Source organism: Lichenostomus cassidix, unplaced genomic scaffold, assembly GCF_008360975.1.
Source record: "Lichenostomus cassidix isolate B80296 unplaced genomic scaffold, HeHo_3.0 HiC_scaffold_37, whole genome shotgun sequence".
In the NCBI taxonomy this organism is placed as follows: domain Eukaryota; kingdom Metazoa; phylum Chordata; class Aves; order Passeriformes; family Meliphagidae; genus Lichenostomus; species Lichenostomus cassidix.
This window is the reverse complement of record NW_028147279.1, coordinates 1,056,283-1,075,164: the sequence shown is the minus strand read 5'-3', so window position 1 is coordinate 1,075,164 and position 18,882 is coordinate 1,056,283. Positions and strand designations below refer to the sequence as shown.

The window sequence follows — 18,882 nt, the reverse complement described above, 5'->3', positions numbered from 1 at the left end:
AAATTTGGGAAAAAAATTGGGGAAAAGGTTGGGAAAAATTTGGGAAAAATTTGGGAAAAGTTTGGGGAAAATTGGGTGAAAATCGAGCAAAATTTGGGTGAAAAATGGGATTTTTTGGTCATGAATTAGTGGTCAAGGCACAGCCTATGGCCCTGGGGACAGGTGAGAGAAATTTGGGAAAATTTGGGGAAAATTGGGAAAAATTGGGAAAAAATTGGGAAAAGTTTGGGAAAAATTTGGGGGAAATCGAGTGAAATTTGGGGGAAAATCGAGCGAAAATTGAATGAAATTTGGGTGAAAAATGGGATTTTTTGGTCATGAGTTAATGGTCAGGGCACAGCCTATGGCCCTGGGGACAGGTGAGAAATTTGGGGAAATTTGGGGGAAATTTGGGAAAAAAATTGGGGGAAAGGTTGGGGGAAATTTGGGAAAAGCTTGGGAAAATTTTGGCGAAAATTGGGGGAAAATGGGGGAAAAATTGGGGGAAAAATTGAGTAAAAATGGGGAAAAAATGGGAAAAATTGGGGAAAAATTCGGGAAAAATTCAAGGGATTTTGGGGAAAAATTGGGTGAAATTTGGGTGAAAAATGGGTGAAATTGGGGTGAAAAATGGGAATTTTTGGTCATGAATTAGTGGTCAGGGCACAGCCTATGGCCCTGGGGACAGGTGAGAGTTTGGGAAAATTTGGGGGAAAATTTGGGAAAAATTGGGAAAAAATTGGAAAAAGTTTGGGAAAAATTTGGGGGAAAATCGCGCGAAATTTGGGGGAAAAATGGGATTTTTCTGTCGTAAATTGGTGGTCAGGGCAGAGCCAATGGCCCTGGGGACAGGTGAGAGTTTGGGGGAAATTTGGGAAAAAAATTGGGAAAAACAGTGGGAAAAAAATGGGAAAAGTTTGGGAAAAATTTGGGGGAAATCGAGTGAAAATTGGGGGAAAATTGAGTGAAATTTGGGTGAAAAATGGTATTTTTCTGTCGTAAATTGGTGGTCAGGGCACAACCTATGGCCCTGGGGACAGGTGAGGAATTTGGGGAAATTTGGGGGAAATTTGGGAAAAACAGTGGGAAAAATAGGGAAAAGGTTGGGGAAAAATTCGAGGGATTTTGGGAAAAAATTGGGTGAAAATCGAGCGAAATTTGGGTGAAAACTGGGATTTTTCGGTCATGAGTTAGTGGGTTTGGGCTCCTCTGGAATTGGGACAAGGTGGGGAAATTTGGGAAAAATTTGGGGGAAATTTGGGAAAAGTTTGGGAAAATTTTGGGGAAAATTGGGGAAAAATTGGGTGAAAATTGAGTGAAAATTGGGGGGAAAATGGGCTTTTTTGGTGCTGATTTCTTATTTTTGGAGGGGATTTAGGATCCCTGGAGCTTGGAGAAGGTTGGGAAAAATTTGGGAAAAAATTGGGAAAAGAAGTTTGGGGGAAATTTGGGAAAAGTTTGTGGAAAGTTTGGGAAAAATTGGGGAAAAATTGGGTGAAAATTGGGTGAAATTTGGGGGAAAATTGGGTGAAAAATGGGTGAGAAATGGGTGAAAAATGGGAATTTTTGGTCATAAATGAGTGATCAGGGCAGAGCCAATGGCGCCGGGGACAGGTGAGAGTTTGGGGAAATTTGGGAAAAATTGGGAAAAACCAGCAGGAAAAATTGGGGGAAATTTGGGAAAAATTTGGGAAAAATTGGGGAAAATTTGGAAAAACCTGTGGAAAGTTTAGGTAAAAATTTGGAAAAATATGGGAAAAAAATTGGGGAAAATTGGGAAAAAATTGGGGAAAAATTCGAGAGATTTTGGGGAAAAATTGGGAAAAATATGGGGAAATTTGGGAAAAATTGGGTGAAAAATGCACAAAAAATGGGTGAAAAATGGGAATTTTTGGTCATAAATGAGTGGTCAGGGCAGAGCCTATGGCGCTGGGGACAGGTGAGAGTTTGGGGGAAATTTGGGAAAAATTGGGAAAAAACAGCAGGAAAAATTGGGGGAAAGTTCAGGAAAAATTTGGGGAAAATTGGGGAAAATTCGGAAAAAACTGGGGAAAGTTCAGGGAAAAATTGGGGGAAATTGGGGAAAATTGGGGGAAAAATTGGGAAAAATATGGGAAAAAAATTGGGGAAAATTGGGAAAAAATTGGGGAAAAATTAGAGGGATTTTGGGGAAAAATTGGGAAAATTTGGGGGAAAATTGGGTGAAAAATTGGGTGAAAATTGGCAAAAATTTGGGGAAAAATTGGGTGAAAATTGGGTGGAAAATGCACAAAAAATGGGTGAAAAATGGGAATTTTTGGTCATGAATTGGTGATCAGGGCACAGCCAATGGCGCTGGGAGCAGGTGAGAATTTGGGGAAAATTTGGGAAAAATTGGGAAAAACCAGCAGGAAAAATTGGGGGAAAGTTCAGGAAAAATTTGGGGAAAATTGGGGAAAAATTCGAGGGATTTTGGGAAAAAATTGGGTGAAAATTGGGGGAAATTTGGGGGAAAAATGGGATTTTTTAGCCATAAATCATGGGAACAGGTGGGAAATTTGGGAAAAAACAGTGGGAAAAATTGGGAAAAATTCCCAGGGGGATATTTTGGGGGTTTTTTGGGTTTTTTGGGAGGAATTGATGGTTTGGATTTCAGGATGGAATTCTGGGAAGTTTGGGTGGATTTTGGGTGAATTTTGGGCCATTTTGGTCCTTTTAGGGTGGGAATTTTGGGGTTTTTTTGTATTTCATGATGGGAATTTTTTGGAATTTTGGGGGTTTTTTTTGAGTTTTTGGGGTTTGGGGATCCTGGGGTGGAATTCAGGGTGGAATTTGGGGAAGTTTGGGTGGATTTTGGGTGAATTTTGGGTGGATTTTTGGGGCACTTTTGAGCCATTTTGACCCTTTTCAAGTGGGAATTTTAGGTTTTTTTGATGGTTTTGGGTAGGAATTTGTGGGAAATTTTGGGGTTTTTTGGGTTTTTTACCATTTTTAGGGTTTGGGGATCCTGGGGTGGAATTCAGGGTGGAATTTGGGGAATTCTGGGTGAATTTTGGGTCAATTTTGGTGAATTTTGGGAGGATTTTGATGCATTTTGGGTCATTTTGACCCTTTTAGAGTGGGAATTTTGGTTTTTTTTCATCTTTTAGGGTAGGAATTTTGGGGTTTTTTTTTTACATTTTGGGGTTTTTGGGGTTTAGGGTTTCAGGGTTGAATTCTGGGAATTTTGGGTCAATTTTGGGTGAATTTTGGGTGAATTTTGGGGCACTTTTGGGCCATTTTGACCCTTTTAGGGTGAGAATTTTTGGGTTTTTTGTCTTTCAGGGTAGGAATTTGTGAGTTTTTTTGGGTTTTTTACCATTTTTGGGGTTTGGGGATCCTGGGGTGGAATTCAGAGTGGAATTTGGGGAATTCTGGGTTAATTTTGGGGCAGTTTTGGGCCATTTTTCTTCATTTACAGTGGGAATTTTGGGGTTTTTTTGTTTTTTAGGGTAGGAATTTGGGATTTTTTTGGGGTTTTTTTTGTTTTTCCCAATATTTTGGGATTTTTCTCCCCAATTTCAGAGCCAGGCTCCCCAGGAGGAGGTCGCTATTCCCACGTTTCAGGGCTGCTGGCAGGAAATGTGCTGCTGGTGGTTGGAGGATTCAGCGGAAATCCTCGAGGAGATCTCAGAGCTTACAAAGTTCCTCCTTTCGTCTTCCAGAGACCTGCCCAGAACGTGAGATTCCTCCCCAAAAAATCCCAAATTCCCGCCTGGAATTCCTGGGATTTGTCCCAAAAAAATTCGGGAATTTTAATGCTGAAAAAATGGTGAAAATCCGACAAAAAATGGCAAAATTGTGCCTGAAAATGGGAAATTTCACACAAAAAATTGCCTCAAAAATTACCCCAAAAACCCCAAATTCCCACCTGGAATTCCCTGAAAAGTCCTGGAAAAATTCTGGAATTTTAGCCCTGAAAAAAGCGTGAAAATCCGACCAAAAATGGCGAAATTATGCCCAAAAAAAGGGAATTTGAACTCAAAAAGTGCCAAAAATTACCCCAAAAATTACCCCCAAAATTACCCCAAAAATTACCCCAAAAATCCCAAATTCCCACCTGGAATTCCCGGGATTTGTCCCGAAAAAATTCGGGAATTTTAATGCTGAAAAAATGGTGAAAATCCAACAAAAAATGGTGAAATTATGCCTGAAAATGGGAAATTTCACTCAAAAAGTGCCAAAAATTGCCCCAAAAATTACCCCAAAAATCCCAAATTCCCACCTGGAATTCCCTGGATTTGTCCCGAAAAAATTTGGGAATTTTTACGCCGAAAAAAGAGTGAAAATCCGACAAAAAATGACAAAATTATGCCCAAAAAAGGGAAATTTTGCTCAAAAAGGACCAAAAATTGCCCTCAAAAAATTCCCAAAAATTCCCAAAAAATCCTGGAATTTTGGGAATTTGTAGCACGAGGTGGATCTGTGCTCACTGAGCTCAAATCCCCTTTTTTCTCTACTTGAAAGAACAAATTTAGGGCAAAAAATGCAAAAAAAAGAAAAAAAAATCCGAAAAAATTGGAAAAAAAAATTGGAAAAAAAAAGGAAAAAAATTCTGAAAAAAATGCAAAAAATTCCCAAAAAATTCCCAAAAAATTCCCAAAATTTCCCAATTTCCCTGGAATGTTTTTCAGTACGAGGTGGATCTGTGCTCTCTGTACTCTGAGTGCCAGAGCTGCTCTCTGCTCCAAAAATGCCATGAAAAATCGAAAAAAATTCCATTAAAAATCCGAAAAAAATGCAAAAAAATTTGAAAAAAGTCCCAAAAATTCCCAAAAAAATCCCAAAAAATTCCCAAAAATCCCCCAATTTCCCTGGAATGTTTTGCAGTACGAGGTGGATCTGTGCTCTCTGTACTCTGAGCGCCAGAGCTGCTCCAAGCAACAAAAATCCCATAAAAAATGCCAAAAAATCTGTAAAAAATGCAAAATAATTCCAAAAAAATTCCCAAAAATTCCCCAAAAAATCCCCAAAAATTCCCAAAAATCCCCAAATCTTTTGGGATTGTTTTTCAGTACGAGGTGGATCTGTGCTCTCTGTACTCTGAGCGCCAGAGCTGCTCCCAGCAACAAAAATGCCATTAAAAATGCCAAAAAATCTGTAAAAAATGCAAAAAAATTCCAAAAAAATTCCCCATAAAATCGAAAAAATTCCAAAAAAAATCCCAAAAAATTCCCAAAAATTCCCCAAATCTTTTGGGAATGTTTTGCAGTACGAGGTGGATCTGTGCTCTCTGTACTCTGAGCGCCAGAGCTGCTCCAAGCAACAAAAATCCCATAAAAAATCGAAAAAAATTCCATTAAAAATCCAAAAAAAATCCCAAAAAAATCCAAAAAATTCCCAAAAAATTCCCAAAAAATTCCCAAAAATCCCCAAATCTTTTGGGAATGTTTTGCAGTACGAGGTGGATCTGTACTCTCTGTACTCTGAGCGCCAGAGCTGCTCTTAGCAACAAAAATGCCATAAAAAATCGAAAAAAATTCCATTAAAAATGCAAAAAAAATCTGAAAAAAATCCCAAAAATTCCCCAAAAAATCCCAAAAAATTCCCAAAAATCCCCCAATTTCCCTGGATTGTTTTTCAGTACGAGGTGGATCTGTGCTCTCTGTACTCTGAGCGCCAGAGCTGCTCCCAGCAACAAAAATGCCATTAAAAATGCCAAAAAATCTGTAAAAAATGCAAAAAAATTCCAAAAAAATTCCCCATAAAATCGAAAAAATTCCAAAAAAAATCCCAAAAAATTCCCAAAAATTCCCCAAATCTTTTGGGAATGTTTTGCAGTACGAGGTGGATCTGTGCTCTCTGTACTCTGAGCGCCAGAGCTGCTCCAAGCAACAAAAATGCCATAAAAAATCCCAAAAAATTCCGTAAAAAATCTGAAAAAAATGCAAAAAAAATCGAAAACATTCCCCAAAAAAATTCCCAAAAAATTCCCCAAAATTCCCCAATTTCCCTGGAATGTTTTTCAATACGAGGTGGATCTGTGCTCTCTGTACTCTGAGCGCCAGAGCTGCTCCAAGCACCAAATTGCCATAAAAAATCGAAAAAAATTCCATAAAAAATCCAAAAAAATTCCAAAAAAAATCAAAAAAAATCCCAAAAAATTCCCCAAAAAATCCCAAAAAATTCCCAAAAATCCCCCAATTTCCCTGGATTGTTTTTCAGTACGAGGTGGATCTGTGCTCTCTGTACTCTGAGCGCCAGAGCTGCTCCAAGCAACAAAAATACCATTAAAAATGCAAAAAAAAATCTGTAAAAAATGCAAAAAAAATCCAAAAAAATCCCAAAAAATTCCCCAAAAAATCCCAAAAAATTCCCAAAAATCCCCCAATTTCCCTGGAATGTTTTTCAGTACGAGGTGGATCTGTGCTCTCTGTACTCTGAGCGCCAGAGCTGCTCCAAGCAACAAAAATGCCATAAAAAATCGAAAAAAATTCCATAAAAAATCAAAAAAAATTTTTTAAAAATCCCAAAAAATTCCCAAAAATTCCCAAAATTTACCAAATTTTTTGGGGAATGTTTTCCAGTGGATCTTTGCTCACTTTACCCAAATCCCCCTCTTTGTCTCCCCAAAAAAACCAATTGTAGGGGAAAAAAATCCATAGGAAAAAAAAAAAATCCGAAAAAAATCGAAAAAATTCCTAAAAAATTCCCCAAAAATCAAAAAAAATTCCCAAAAATCCCCAAATCTTTCAGGAATGTTTTGCAGTACGAGGTGGATCTGTGCTCTCTGTACTCTGAGCGCCAGAGCTGCTCCAAGCAACAAAAATGCCATAAAAAAATGCAAAAAAATCCAAAAAAAATCAGAAAAAAATCGAAAAAATCCCCAAAAATTCCCCAAAAAATCCCAAAAAATTCCCCAAATTCCCCAAATCTTTTGGGAATGTTTTGCAGTACGAGGTGGATCTGTGCTCTCTGTACTCTGAGCGCCAGAGCTGCTCTCAGGACCCTCAGTGCAGTTGGTGCCGCGGAGCCTGCAGGACGCCTGAGCCGCTGGATGGGGTAGGGAAATTTGGGGAAATTTGGGGAAAAAGTGGGAAATTTGGGAAAAAAAATTGGGGAAAATATTGGGGAAAATATTGGGGAAAGTTTGGGGAAAATGTGAGAAAAGTTGGGGGAAAAGTTTGGGGAAAAATTGGGGAAATATGGGAAAAATTGGGGGAAATTTGGGAAAAATATTGGGGAAAAAATTTGGGGAAGGTTGGGGGAAATATGAGAAAATTGGGGAAATTTGGAAAATAGAAAAATTGGGGGAAATTTGGGAAACATTTGGGGAAAATTTGGGGAAAAAGTTGGGGAAATTTGGGGGAAATTTTGGGGAAAATTTAGAGAAAATTGGGGAAAAAAATCAGGAAATTTGGGGAAAAAATGAGAAAAATCTGGGGAAATTGGGGAAATTGGGGAAATTTGGGGAAAAAATTGGGGAAGGTTGGGGAAAATATGAGAGAAGTTGGGGAAAAATTAGGGAAAGTCTGGGAGATTGGGGAACATTTGGGGAAATTGGGGAAAAGTTTGGGGGAAAATTGGGGAAATTGGGGAAAATCAGGGAAAAGTTTGGGGAAAATATGGAAAATTTGGGGGAAAATTGGGGGAATTTGGGGAAATTTGAAAAAAATTAGGGAAAGTTTGGGGAAAATTTGGGAAATTTGGGGGAAAAATTTGGGGAAATTTGGGGGAAAATTGGGGGAAAATTGGGGAAATTTGGAAAAAAAAATGGGGAAAGTTTGGGGAAAATTTGTGAAATTTGGGGAAAAAATTGGGGAAATTTGGGGAAAAAAATGGGGGAAAAATTGCGGAAATTTGGGAAAAAGTGGGGAAAGTTTGGGGAAAATATGAGAAAAATTGGAAGAAAATTGGGGAAAAATGGGAAATTTGGGGGAAAATTGGGGAAATTTGGGGGAAAATTGGGGGAAAATTGGGGAAATTTGGAAAAAAAATTGGGGAAAGTTTGGGGAAAATTTGGGAAATTTGGGGAAAAAAATTGGGGAAATTTGGGGAAAAAATTGGGGGAAGTTTGGGGAAAATATGGGAAAAATTGGGGGAAAGTTTGGGGGAAATTTGGGAAAAAAATTGGGTAAAGTTTGGGGAAAGTTTGGGAAATTTGGGGAAAAAATCTGGGGAATTTGGGGAAAATTGGGGAAATTTGGAAAAAAAAATGGGGAAAGTTTGGGGAAAATTTGTGAAATTTGGGGAAAAAATTGGGGGAAGTTTGGGAAAAATATGGGAAAATTTGGGGAAAAATTGGGGGAAAGTTTGGGGGAAATTTAGGGAAAGTTTGGGGGAAAAATGGGAATTTTGGGGGAGTTTGGGGGAATTTTGGGAGGAATTTGGGGGGATTTTGGGAGGAATTTGGGGGAATTTTCTGGGAATTTTGGGAGTATTTTGTGGGAATTTTGGGGAGTATTTTGTGTGGATTTTGGGAGTATTTTATGTGAATTTTGTGGTGAATTTATGTGAATTTTGGGGTAATTTAATGTGAATTTTTGGGAGTATTTTGTGTGAATTTTGTGGTGATTTTGTGTGAATTTTGGGCGAATTTATGGGAATTTTTGGGAGTATTCTCTGGGAATTTTGGGTTGATTTTATGTGAATTTTGGGGGAATTTATAGGAATTTTGGGAGGGAATTTTCTGGGAATTTTCTGGAACTTTTCTGGTGAATTTGTGATGATTTCATGATCCCAAAATTCCCAAATTTTCCCAAAAATTCCCATTTTTTCCCCAAATTCCAGTGTCCCCCCCCGGGCTGCCCAGGGCTCTCCAGGCTGCTGCAGGATTGTGAATCTTGTTTGGCTTTTGGGGAGAAAAAATTCGGTTGGTGTGTGCAGAACGACACCTGCGTGCCTCTGGAAGGTGGGAAAATGGGAATTTTGGGAGAAAAATCCAGATTTTTGGGAAAATAGTGACATTTTGGGGAAAAAAATCTTCATTTTGGGGGAAAAACGGGGAAAAAATAGGGAAAAATGGGATTTTTTGGGGGGAGAAATGGGGAAAAAATGGGATTTTTTGGAAGAAAAATGTGATTTTTGGGGGGAAAAATGGGATTTTTTTTTTATTTTTGGGGAAAAATACGATTTTGGGGAGAAAAATGGGGAAAAAATGGGATTTTTTGGGGAAAAATGGGGAAAAAATGGGATTTTTTGGGAAAAAAATGGGATTTTTGGGGGGAAAAATGGGATTTTTTGAGAAAAAATGGGATTTTTGGGGGAAAAGAACGTGATTTTTGGGGGGAAAAAATTGGGATTTTTGGAGGAAAAATGGGGAAAAAATGGGATTTTTTTGGGGAAAAAAATGGAGAAAAAATGGGATTTTTTGGGAAAAAAATGGGATTTTTGGGGGGGGAAAATGGGGAAAAAATGGGAATTTTTGGAGGCTAAAATGGGATTTTTTGGGGGGAAAATGGGATTTTGGGGGGAAAACTGAGGGAAAAATGGGATTTTTTGGGGATTCTGGGGGATTTTCCCACCTTGGGTTGGTGTGTGCAGAACGACACCTGAGTGTCGCTAGAAGGTGGGAAAAAATGGGAATTTTGGGGAGAAAAACCTGGATTTTGGGAAAAAATTGGGGATTTGGGGAAAAAAATGGAACAAAAATGGGGAAAAATGGGGAAAAAATGGGATTTTTTGGGGGAAAAATGGGGATTTGGGGGGAAAAAATCTTCATTTTGGGTGAAAAAATGGGAAAAAAGGGATTTTTGAAGGAAAATGTGATTTTTTGGGGGGAAAAATGAGGGAAAAATGTAATTTTTGGGGGGGAAAAAAGAGGGAAAAATGGGATTTTTTGGAGGGAAAAACCAGGATTTTGGGGGGAAAATGGAGAAAAAATGGGATTTTTTGGAAACAAAACAGGATTTTGTGGGGAAAAAATGGGATTTTTTGGAGGAAAAAAGGGATTTTTTTGGGGGGAAAATGGGATTTTTTGGGGTTTTTTGTTTGGATTTTCATCATTTCTAGGTGGATTTTTTGGGATTTTTTTTTGGTTTTGGGATTTTTGGGGTTTTTTGGGATCCCAAATCCATCTTTTCTGTCCCCAGACCATTCCAGATGCCAGCTGGGGCAGATTTGGGGATTCCATCATTTCATTTTGGGGTTTTTTTTGATGATTTTATCATTTTTAATCAGATTTTTTTCACTTTTTTTCCCAATTTCATCATTTCTGGGTGGATTTTTTTGGGGTTTTTTTTGTTTTTGGGGTTTTTTGGGATCCCAAATCCATATTTTCCCTCCCCAGACCATTCCAGATGCCAGCTGGGGCAGATTTGGGTCATGGAGTTGCTTTTTAGCTCCTTTTTTGGCGATTTTTTCAGGGTTTTTTCACAATTTCATCATTTTTAATCCGATTTTTTTGGGGTTTTTTTTGTTTTTTTGTAAATTTTTGGGGTTTTTGGGGTCTCTGAACTCATTTTTCCCCATTTCAGAGCATTCCAGATGCCAGGTTGGTCAGATCTCAGTCCCTAGGTGGTTTTTTGTCCATTTCTTTCGCAATTTCATCATTTTTAATCAGATTTTTTTCGCGTTTTTTTCCCAATTCCATCATTTTTAATCCGATTTTTTCGGGGTTTTTTTTTGTCTTTGGGGTTTTTGGGGTCTCTGAACTCATTTTTTCCGTCCCCAGAGCGCTCCAGATGCCAGCTGGGGCAGATCTCAGGATTTCATCATTTCTAATCCGATTTTTTTGCGTTTTTTTCCCAATTTCATCATTTTTAATCCGATTTTTTTGGGGTTTTTTTTGTTTTTGGGGTTTTTTGGGATCCAAAATCCATATTTTCTGTCCCCAGACTGTTCCAGATGCCAGCTGGGGCAGATTTGGGTCATGGAGGTGCTTTTTAGCTCCTTTTTTGGCGATTTTTTCAGGGTTTTTTCACAATTTCATCATTTTTAATCCGATTTTTTTGGGGTTTTTTTTGGTTTTGGGGTGATTTTTGGGGTTTTTGGGGTCTCTGAACTCATTTTTTCCATCCCCAGAGCGCTCCAGGTGCCAGCTGGGGCAGATCTCAGGATTTCCTCATTTTTAATCAGATTTTTTTGCGTTTTTTTCCCAATTTCATCATTTTTAATCCGATTTTTTCAGGGTTTTTTTTTTGGTTTTGGGGTTTTTTGGGATCCCAAATCCATATTTTCCCATTTCAGAGCGCTCCAGGTGCCAGGTGGGTCAGATTTCAGTCCCTAGGTGGTTTTTGGTGTTGTTTTTCTTGTGATTTCATCATTTTTAATCCGATTTTTTCAGAGTTTTTTTGGATTTCCATCATTTTTAATCCAATTTTTTCGGGGATTTTTTTGTTTTTGGGGTTTTTTGGGATCCCAAATCCATATTTTCCCATTTCAGAGCGTTCCAGGTGCCAGCTGGAGCCTTTTCACACAATTTCCTCATTTCTAAGTGCATTTTTTCGGGATTTTTTTGGATTTCCATCATTTTTAATCCGATTTTTTTGGGGTTTTTTTTGTATTTGGGGTGTTTTTTGGGTTTTTTTGGGATCCCAAATCCATATTTTCCCATTTCAGAGCGTTCCAGATGCCAGCTGGGGCAGATCTCAGGATTTCAGCATTTCTAAGTGGATCTTTTCGGGGTTTTTTCACAATTTCATCATTTTTAATCCGATTTTTTCGGGGTTTTTTTTGTTTTTGGGTTTTTTTGGGATCCCAAATCCATATTTCCCCATTTCAGAGTGTTCCAGATGCCAGGTTGGTCAGATTTGGGGATTCCATCATTTCATTTTGGGGTTTTTTTGGCGATTTTATCATTTTTAAGTGGATTTTTTGGGGATTTTTTTGGATTTCCATCATTTTTAATCCGATTTTTTCAGGGTTTTTTTTTGTTTTTGGGGTTTTTTGGGATCCCAAATCCATATTTTCCCTTCCCAGACTGTTCCAGATGCCAGGTGGGTCAGATCTCAGGATTTCCTCATTTCTAATCCGATTTTTTAGGTTTTTTTTTCCTAATTTCATCATTTTTAATCCGATTTTTTCGGGGTTTTTTTTGGTTTTGGGGTTTTTTGGGTTCCCAAATCCATTTTTCCATGTTTCAGAGCGCTCCAGATGCCAACTGGGTCAGATCTCAGGCAGATCTCAGTCCCTGGCTGGTTTTATTCTCCGTTTTTACACAATTTAATCATTTTTAATCCGATTTTTTTTGGGTTTTTTTTGGTTTTGGGGTGATTTTTGGGGTTTTTTGGGATCCCAAATCCATATTTTCCCATTTCAGAGCGCTCCAGATGCCAGCTGGTGAAGATCTTGGGCAGATTTCAGTCCCTGAGTGGATTTTGAGATCATTTTTCTCGCCATTTGCACATTTCTGGGTGGATTTTTTGGGGTTTTTTTTTGGTTTTTTGTAAACTTTTAGGGTTTTTTGGGTTTTTTGGGATCCCAAATCCATATTTCTCCATGTTCCAGAGCGCTCCAGATGCCAGGTTGGTCAGATTTCTGGCACAGGGTGGATTTTGAGGTCATTTTTCTCGCAATTTCCTCATTTCTAGGTGGATTTTTTGGGGTTTTTTTTGGTTTTGGGATATTTTGGGGTGGATTTTGGGGTTTTTTTGGGATCCCAAATCCATATTTCCCCATTTCAGAGCACTCCAGATGCCAGGTTGGGCAGATCTCAGGCACCCACGGCTGGTGGGGATTTTCTGTTCATTTCTTTTGCTATTTAATAATTTTTAATCTGATTTTTTGGGGTTTTTTTACAATTTCATCACTTTTAATCCAATTTTTTGGTTTTTTTTTTTTTTGTTTTTTGGGTTTAGATCGTTCCAGATGCCAGGTTGGTCAGATTTGGGTCACGGAGTTGCTTTTTATCTCCATTTTTTGGCGATTTTATCATTTTTAATCCGATTTTTTTGGGTTTTTTTCACAATTTCCTCATTTCTGGGTGGATTTTTTTGGGGTTTTTTTTGTTTTTGGGGTTTTTTGGGGTCTCTGAACTCATTTTTTCTGTCCCCAGATCACTCCAGATGCCAGCTGGGGCAGATTTGGGTCATGGAGTTGCTTTTTATCTCCCTTTTTTTGGATTTCCATCATTTTTAATCCAATTTTTAAGGGATTTTTTTGGATTTCCATCATTTTTAATCCGATTTTTTCGGAATTTTTTTGGATTTCCATCATTTCTAGGTGGATTTTCTCGGGGTTTTTTTTGTTTTTATGGTTTTTGGGGTCTCTGAACTCATTTTTTCCGTCCCCAGAGCGCTCCAGATGCCAGCTGGGGCAGATCTCAGGATTTCATCATTTTTAATCCGATTTTTTCGCGGTTTTTTCCCAATTTCCTCATTTCTGGGTGGATTTTTTCAGGGTTTTTTTTGTTTTTGGGGTTTTTTGGGATCCCAAATCCATATTTTCCCATTTCAGAGCGTTCCAGATGCCAGCTGGGGCAGATCTCAGGCACCCACAGCTGGTGGGGATTTCCTGTTCATTTCTTTCGCAGTTTAATCATTTTTAATCCAATTTTTTTGGGGTTTTTTCACAATTTCATCATTTTTAACCAGATTTTTTTGGGGTTTTTTTTGGTTTTTGGGTTTAGATCGTTCCAGATGCCAGCTGGGGCAGATTTGGGTCATGGAGTTGCTTTTTATCTCCATTTTTACACGATTTCCTCATTTCTAAGTGGATTTTTTCGGGATTTTTTTGGATTTTCATCATTTCTGGGTGGATTTTTTCGGGGTTTTTTTTGTTTTTGGGGTTTTTGGGGTCTCTGAACTCATATTTTCTGTCCCCAGAGCGTTCCAGATGCCAGGTGGGTCAGATCTCAGGCACCCACGGCTGGTGGGGTTCGCAGGCAGATTTCCTGACAGAACTGCAGCAGTGCAGGAGCAAAGCTCTGCCGCCTGGGCTGCACCTGCTCACCTTCCAGCACCCCAAAAACGACTCCCAGCCCGACAAGGTGAGACCCAAAAATCATCCTGAGAACCCCAAAAAATGGGGGATGAGAAATGACACCGAAATCCCCAAAAAAATCCCAAGAAAATTGGAAAAAATAGCGAAAAATGGCCAAAAAATGGACTTAAAATGCAATTTAAAGAGAAAAAAACGACTCTCAGCCTGACAAGGTGAGACCCAAAATCATCCTGAGAACCCCAAAAAATTTAGGATAAAATAATGTCCCAAAATCTCCCAAAAAATTGGGTGAAAATTGGAAAAAATAGCGAAAAATGGTGAAAAAAAGAGATTTAAATGGTAAAAATTGGACTTAAAGCATCCCAAAAATGACTCCCAGCCCGACAAGGTGAGACCCCAAAATCGGGTGAGAAACCCCAAAAATTTGGGGTAAAAAATAACATTGAAATTCCAAAGAAAATCCCCCAAAAAATAGTGAAAAATCAAAAAAAAAGGTTAAAAAATGTGATTTAAATTTAAAGAAATGATTCCCAGCCCGACAAGGTGAGACCCCAAAATCGTGAGAGGAACCCCAAAAAATTTGGGATAAAGAATGAAACTGAAATCCCGAAAAAATTCCGGTGAAAATCTGAAAAAATAGCGAGAAATGGTGAAAAAATGTGATTAAAATAGCAAAAAAATGAAATTTAAATAGAAAAAATAAGTCCCAGCCTGACAAAATGAGACCCAAAAATTGGGTGGAGAATCTCAAAAAGTTTGGGGTAAAGAAAAAAACTGAAATCCAAAAAAAATTCCGGTAAAAATAGCAAAAAATGGTGAAAAAAAGGTAAAAAAAGGACTTAAAGCAGCCCCAAAAACGACTCCCAGCCTGACAAGGTGAGACCAAAAATCATCCTGAGAACCCCAAAAAATTTGGGGTAGAAAATAACATTGAAATCCCAAAAAAAATTGGGTGAAAATCCGAAAAAATAGCGAAAAATGGCAAAAAAAAGTGATTAAAATGGGAATAAAATGACTCTCAGCCCGACAAGGTGAGACCCCAAAATTGGGTGAGGAACCCCAAAAAAATTTGGGATAAAATAATATCCCAAAATCCCCCCAAAAATCTGGTGAAAATTGGAAAAAATAGAGAAAAATGGTGAAAAAATGTGATTAAAATGGGAATAAAACAACTCCCAGCCCGACAAGGTGAGACCAAAAATCATCCTGAGAATCCCAAAAAATTTGGGGTAAAAAATAACATTGAAAATCCAAAAATAATCCCCCAAAAAATAGTGAAAAATCCAAAAAAAAGGTAAAAAAAAGCAAAAAAAAAAGGTAAAAAAATGCAATTTAAATAGGAAAAATGACTCTCAGCCCGACAAGGTGAGACCAAAAATCATCCTGAAAACCCCAAAAAATTTGGGGTGAGAAATGACACTGAAATCCCCCAAAAAATGGGGTGAAAATCCGAAAAAATAGCGAAAAATGGTGAAAAAATGTGATTAAAATGGCAAAAAAATGGACTTAAAGTACCCCAAAAATGACTCCCAGCCCGACAAGGTGAGACCAAAAATCATCCTGAGAATCCCAAAAAATTTGGGGTAAAAAATAACATTGAAATTCCAAAAAAAAATTGGGTGAAAATCCGAAAAAATAGCGAAAAATGGTGAAAAAATGGACTTAAAATGGGAATAAAATGACTTAAAGCAGCCCAAAAATGACTCCCAGCCCGACAAGGTGAGACCCCAAAATTGGGAGAGGAACCCCAAAAAATTTGGGATAAAATAATATCCCAAAATCCCCCCAAAAATTGGGTGAAAATTGGAAAAAATAGCGAAAAATGGTGAAAAAATGTGAATAAATGGACTTAAAGCAGCCCAAAAACGACTCCCAGCCCGACAAGGTGAGACCAAAAATCATCCTGAGAACCCCAAAAAATTTGGGGTAGAAAATAACATTGAAATTCCAAAAAAAATTGGGTGAAAATCCGAAAAAATAGCGAAAAATGGCAAAAAAAAGTGATTAAAATGGGAATAAAATGACTCTCAGCCCGACAAGGTGAGACCCCAAAATCGGGAGAGGAACCCCAAAAAATTTGGGATAAAATAATATCCCAAAATCCCCCCAAAAATTGGGTGAAAATAGGAAAAAATAGCGAAAAATGGTGAAAAAATGTGATTAAAATGGGAAAAAAATGACTGCCAGCCCGACAAGGTGAGACCCCAAAATTGGGTGGAGAATCCCAAAAAATTTGGGATTAAAAAATACCCTGAAATTCCCAAAAAAAATCCCCCAAAAATAGTGAAAAATCCAAAAAAAGGTAAAAAAATGCAAAAAAAAAGGTAAAAAAATGAAAAAAAAAGGTAAAAAAATGCAAAAAAAAGGTAAAAAAATGCAATTTAAATAGAAAAAATGACTCCCAGCCCGACAAGGTGAGACCAAAAATCATCCTGAAAACCCCAAAAAATTTGGGATAAAGAATAAAACCGAAATCCAAAAAAAATCCCCCAAAAAATAGTGAAAAATCAAAAAAAAAAGGTAAAAAAATGCAAAAAAAAGGTAAAAAAATGCAATTTAAATAGAAAAAATGACTCCCAGCCCGACAAGGTGAGACCAAAAATCATCCTGAGAACCCCAAAAATTTGGGGTAAAAAATAACATTGAAATTCCCAAAAAAATCCAGTGAAAATAGCAAAAAATAGTGAAAAAATGTGAAAAAATGTGATTAAAATGGGAATAAAATGACACCCAGCCCGACAAGGACCCAAAATCCCCCCAATCCCCAAAAATTCCCAAAAAATTCCCAAAAATTCCCAAAATTCCCAAATTTCCCCTGCAGGTGTCGATCATCCGCAGCTCCACCATCCCTCTGAGCCCCAAAATCCCAATTTTTCCTCCCAAAATTCCCAATTTTTTTCAAGAAACTCCCAAATTTCCTCCAAAAATCCCCAAATTTTCCCCCAAAATCCCCAAATTTTCCCCCCAAACCTCCCAAAATTCCCAATTTTTCCCATCCCAAATCCCAAATTTCCCTCCAAACCTCCCCAAGTCCTCTCAAAATCCCAATTTTTCCTCCCAAATTTCCCCCAAAATCCCCAACCCCCCAAAATCCCAATTTCCCCCAAAATCCCCCAAAAACCTCCCAAAATTCCCAAAAATTCCCCCAAAACTCCCAAAAATTCCCAAATAATCCCAAAATTCCCAATTTCCTCTCCAGCTGTCGATCATCCGCAGCTCCACCATCACTCTGAGCCCCAAAATCCCAATTTTTCCTCCCAAAATTCCCAATTTTTTTCAAGAAACTCCCAAATTTCCTCCAAAAATCCCCAAATTTCCTCCAAAAATCCCCAAATTTTCCCCCCAAACCTCCCAAAATCCCAATTTTCACCCCCAAAATTCCAATTTTTCCATCAAAATTCCCCCAAATCCCCCCAAATTCCCCAAAATTCCCAATTTTTCCCTTCCCAAATCCCAAATTTCCCTCCAAACCTCCCCAAGTCCTCTCAAAATCCCAATTTTTCCTCCCAAATTTCCCCCAAAATCCCCCAAAAACCTCCCAAAATTCCCAAAAATTCCCCCAAAACTCCCAAAAATTCCCAAATAATCCCAAAAATTCCCCAATTTCCTCTCCAGGTGTCGATCATCTGCAGCTCCACCATCACTCTGAGCCCCAAAATCCCAATTTTTCCTCCCAAAATTCCCAATTTTTTTCAAGAAACTCCCAAATTTCCTCCAAAAATCCCCAAATTTCCTCCAAAAATCCCCAAATTTTCCCCCCAAACCTCCCAAAATCCCAATTTTCACCCCCAAAATTCCAATTTTTCCATCAAAATTCCCCCAAATCCCCCCAAATTCCCCAAAATTCCCAATTTTTCCCTTCCCAAATCCCAAATTTCCCTCCAAACCTCCCCAAGTCCTCTCAAAATCCCAATTTTTCCTCCCAAATTTCCCCCAAAATCCCCCAAAAACCTCCCAAAATTCCCAAAAATTCCCCCAAAACTCCCAAAAATTCCCAAATAATCCCAAAAATTCCCCAATTTCCTCTCCAGGTGTCGATCATCCGCAGCTCCACCATCACTCTGAGCCCCAAAATCCCAATTTTTCCCCCCAAAACCCAAATCCCCCAAAATCCCAATTTTTCCACCAAAACCCCCCAAAAACTCCCCAAAACCTCCCAAAAATCCCAAAAATTCCCCCAAAATCCAAATTTCCCCCCAAACCTCCTGAAATTCCCCAAAAAATTCCCAAAAATTCCCAAATTTCCCCCAAAATTCCAGGATTTCCCCCAAAATTCCCTCCATCATCATCCCACCCACCAAACCTACCCCAAAATCCCAATTTTCCCCCCAAAATCCCAATTTTTCCCCCAAAATTCCATCTTTTCCCACCAAACCCCTCCAAACCAAATTCCCCAAAAATCCCAAAATCCCCCAAAAATCCCCAATTTTTCCCCCAAACCTCCAAAAATCCCCCAAAATCCCAATTTTCACCCCAAAAATCCCCATTTCTCCCCCCAAAATCTCAATTTTTCCCACCCAAACCTCCCCAAAACCCCCCAAAACTCACAAAAATTCCCAAATTTCTCCCAAATAATCCCAAAATTCCCAATTTTCCCATTCCAGGTGTCGATCATCCGCAGCTCCACCATCACTCTGACTCCTCCAGGCGACGCCGAAGTTTCTCTGGAATTTCGGGGATTTCTCCATCCTCTCCTGGGACCCCAAAATTCCCCAAATTCCCCCAAAAATCCCCAAAATCCCACTGGGCCCAACCTGTGGGCGAGGATCCAGCGGCTGGCCGTGGTGGCCAAGCTGGCCAGGAGCCCAAATTCCTCGGATTTGGTAAATTTTGGGGATTTTTGGGGATTTTTTGGGAATTTTTGGGGAAATTTTGGGATTTTTTGGGGAATTTTTGGTGGTTTTAGGGGGATTTTAAGGGGATTTTTGGGGATTTTGGGGATTTTTTGGGGAATCCAGCAGCTGGCCGTGGTGGCCAAACTAGCCAGGAGCCCAAATTCCTCGGATTTGGTAAATTTGGGGTAAAATTTGGGAATTTTTTGGGAATTTTTGGGGGCTTTGGAGG

The 18,882-nt window shown here is 38.6% G+C and overlaps 1 protein-coding gene across 1 annotated transcript in view; it reads left to right on the top strand.

Annotated features, from left to right (window-relative positions):
• The window catches only part of LOC146423550 (multiple epidermal growth factor-like domains protein 8), a 67,040-nt gene that overhangs the window by 29,527 nt on the left and 18,631 nt on the right, over positions 1–18,882 (top strand). Inside the window, exons 11-15 of the mRNA XM_085044638.1 lie at positions 3,523–3,677; positions 6,892–6,999; positions 8,728–8,848; positions 13,701–13,864; positions 17,850–17,883. Coding sequence (XP_084900764.1) covers positions 3,523–3,677; positions 6,892–6,999; positions 8,728–8,848; positions 13,701–13,864; positions 17,850–17,883 — 582 coding nt within the window. The remainder of the gene's footprint in view (positions 1–3,522; positions 3,678–6,891; positions 7,000–8,727; positions 8,849–13,700; positions 13,865–17,849; positions 17,884–18,882) is intronic.